The sequence below is a fragment of the Capra hircus genome, chromosome 15, assembly GCF_001704415.2.
Source record: "Capra hircus breed San Clemente chromosome 15, ASM170441v1, whole genome shotgun sequence".
NCBI lineage: Eukaryota > Metazoa > Chordata > Mammalia > Artiodactyla > Bovidae > Capra > Capra hircus.
Genome location: NC_030822.1, coordinates 4,905,424 through 4,906,897, shown reverse-complemented (window position 1 = coordinate 4,906,897; position 1,474 = coordinate 4,905,424). Strand labels below are relative to the sequence as shown.

The following is a 1,474-nucleotide window of genomic DNA, read 5'->3' as shown; positions in this document are numbered from 1 at the left end:
GAAGCCTGGCTTGGAGAATTTTGAGCATTACTTTACTAGCATGTGAGATGAGTGCAATTGTGCAGTAGTTTGAGCATTCTTTTGCAAGAAGCTAGTAAAACTAAACCAGAATCTGGTAGAATTTCATGCATACGGAAAGAGCAGTTATGGGTCATTTTTCTCTCCTTCCTTGCACTCATTTCTGATCTACTCAATGCAGAACCTGTGATTTGTAGCAGTTAATTTTTTCTTTATCCCACAAGTATTTGCTGAGATCATCCATGATGTCCTTTTGACCATTGCCTCTATTGAATCAATGTTGTGTTCCAAGCACATTTATTTATCACCTAAAATACCTTTCCTACTACACAATTTCCTAATGGCATTTTTCATCTGGGCATTTCTCAAAGTATAGATTAAGGGATTTAACATGGGAGTGATGATAGTGTAGAATAAAGCAACTGCTTTATCAATTGATAAAGTAGCTGCAGGTCGCATGTACACAAATACACAAGGCACAAAGAATAAGACGACCACTGTGATGTGGGAGACACAGGTGGAGAGAGCCTTGCGCCTCGCCTCTAAGCTATGGGTCCTTAGGGAACGCAAGATGACCACATAGGAGACCATCAAAAGGAGGAAGTTTAGTAGGCAGATGAACCCACTATTGGCAGCGACAAAGAGCCCTAGAGTGTGGGTATCAGTGCAGGCAAGGCTGAGCAAAGGGTTCAGGTCACACATAAAGTGATCTATGATGTTAGGGCCACAGAAGGGTAAGCGGAAGATGAAGAGGATCTGTATGGTTGCGTGAAGAAAGCCTCCCAGCCATGACACTCCCACTAGCAGCCCACACACTTGCCGATTCATGATGCTTGTATAGTGCAAGGGCTTGCAGATGGCCACATAGCGGTCATAGGCCATCACAGTGAGCAGGATGCCCTCAGCTCCTCCAAAGAAATGTTCCCCAAAGATTTGGGTCATGCATCCATTGAATAGGATAGTTTTACTTTCGTGGAGTGAATCTACGATCAATTTGGGAGTATTGACAGAGGAATAAGAGGCATCAATAAAGGAGAGATAAGCTAGGAAAAAGTACATGGGGGATTCCAGTAAAGAACTGTTAGTAACAGTGACCACGATGAGCATATTTCCTACCACAGTGGTGATATAGATGACCAAAAACCCAGCGAATATGATGTTCTGCATCTTTGGATTCTGTATGAGCCCCAGGAGAACAAACTCCGTCACATTGTTCCTGTTCTCCATGCGTTTCTTGAGACGGGTAATGGCATTACCTGAAAAGAAAACATATTTTGTTAATGCACCCTTGGGTTTATTAAACTTCTCATCCTAATATATAATAATTTTAGAACATTCTATCAAGTGTTGAATTCTTTCAATCTGTGTGTGTGTGCTTGTATTGAAAAGATTATGAGATCTTCATAAATAATCTCATTGCCTCCCAGGTGGAGTCTTTGTTAAGATCATAGACATG

The 1,474-nt window shown here is 41.6% G+C and overlaps 1 protein-coding gene across 1 annotated transcript; it reads right to left on the bottom strand.

Annotated features, from left to right (window-relative positions):
- On the bottom strand, positions 316-1,245 carry LOC102177262 (olfactory receptor 4C46-like). Its single transcript, XM_005690184.2, has one exon. The coding sequence runs from the start codon at positions 1,243-1,245 to the stop codon at positions 316-318; it is 930 nt and encodes a 309-aa protein (XP_005690241.2).

Bases quoted from the DNA above. Each gene is read 5' to 3' on its own strand.
- LOC102177262 (XM_005690184.2), bottom strand. From the start codon at position 1,245: ATGGAGAACAGGAACAATGTGACGGAGTTTGTTCTCCTGGGGCTCATA.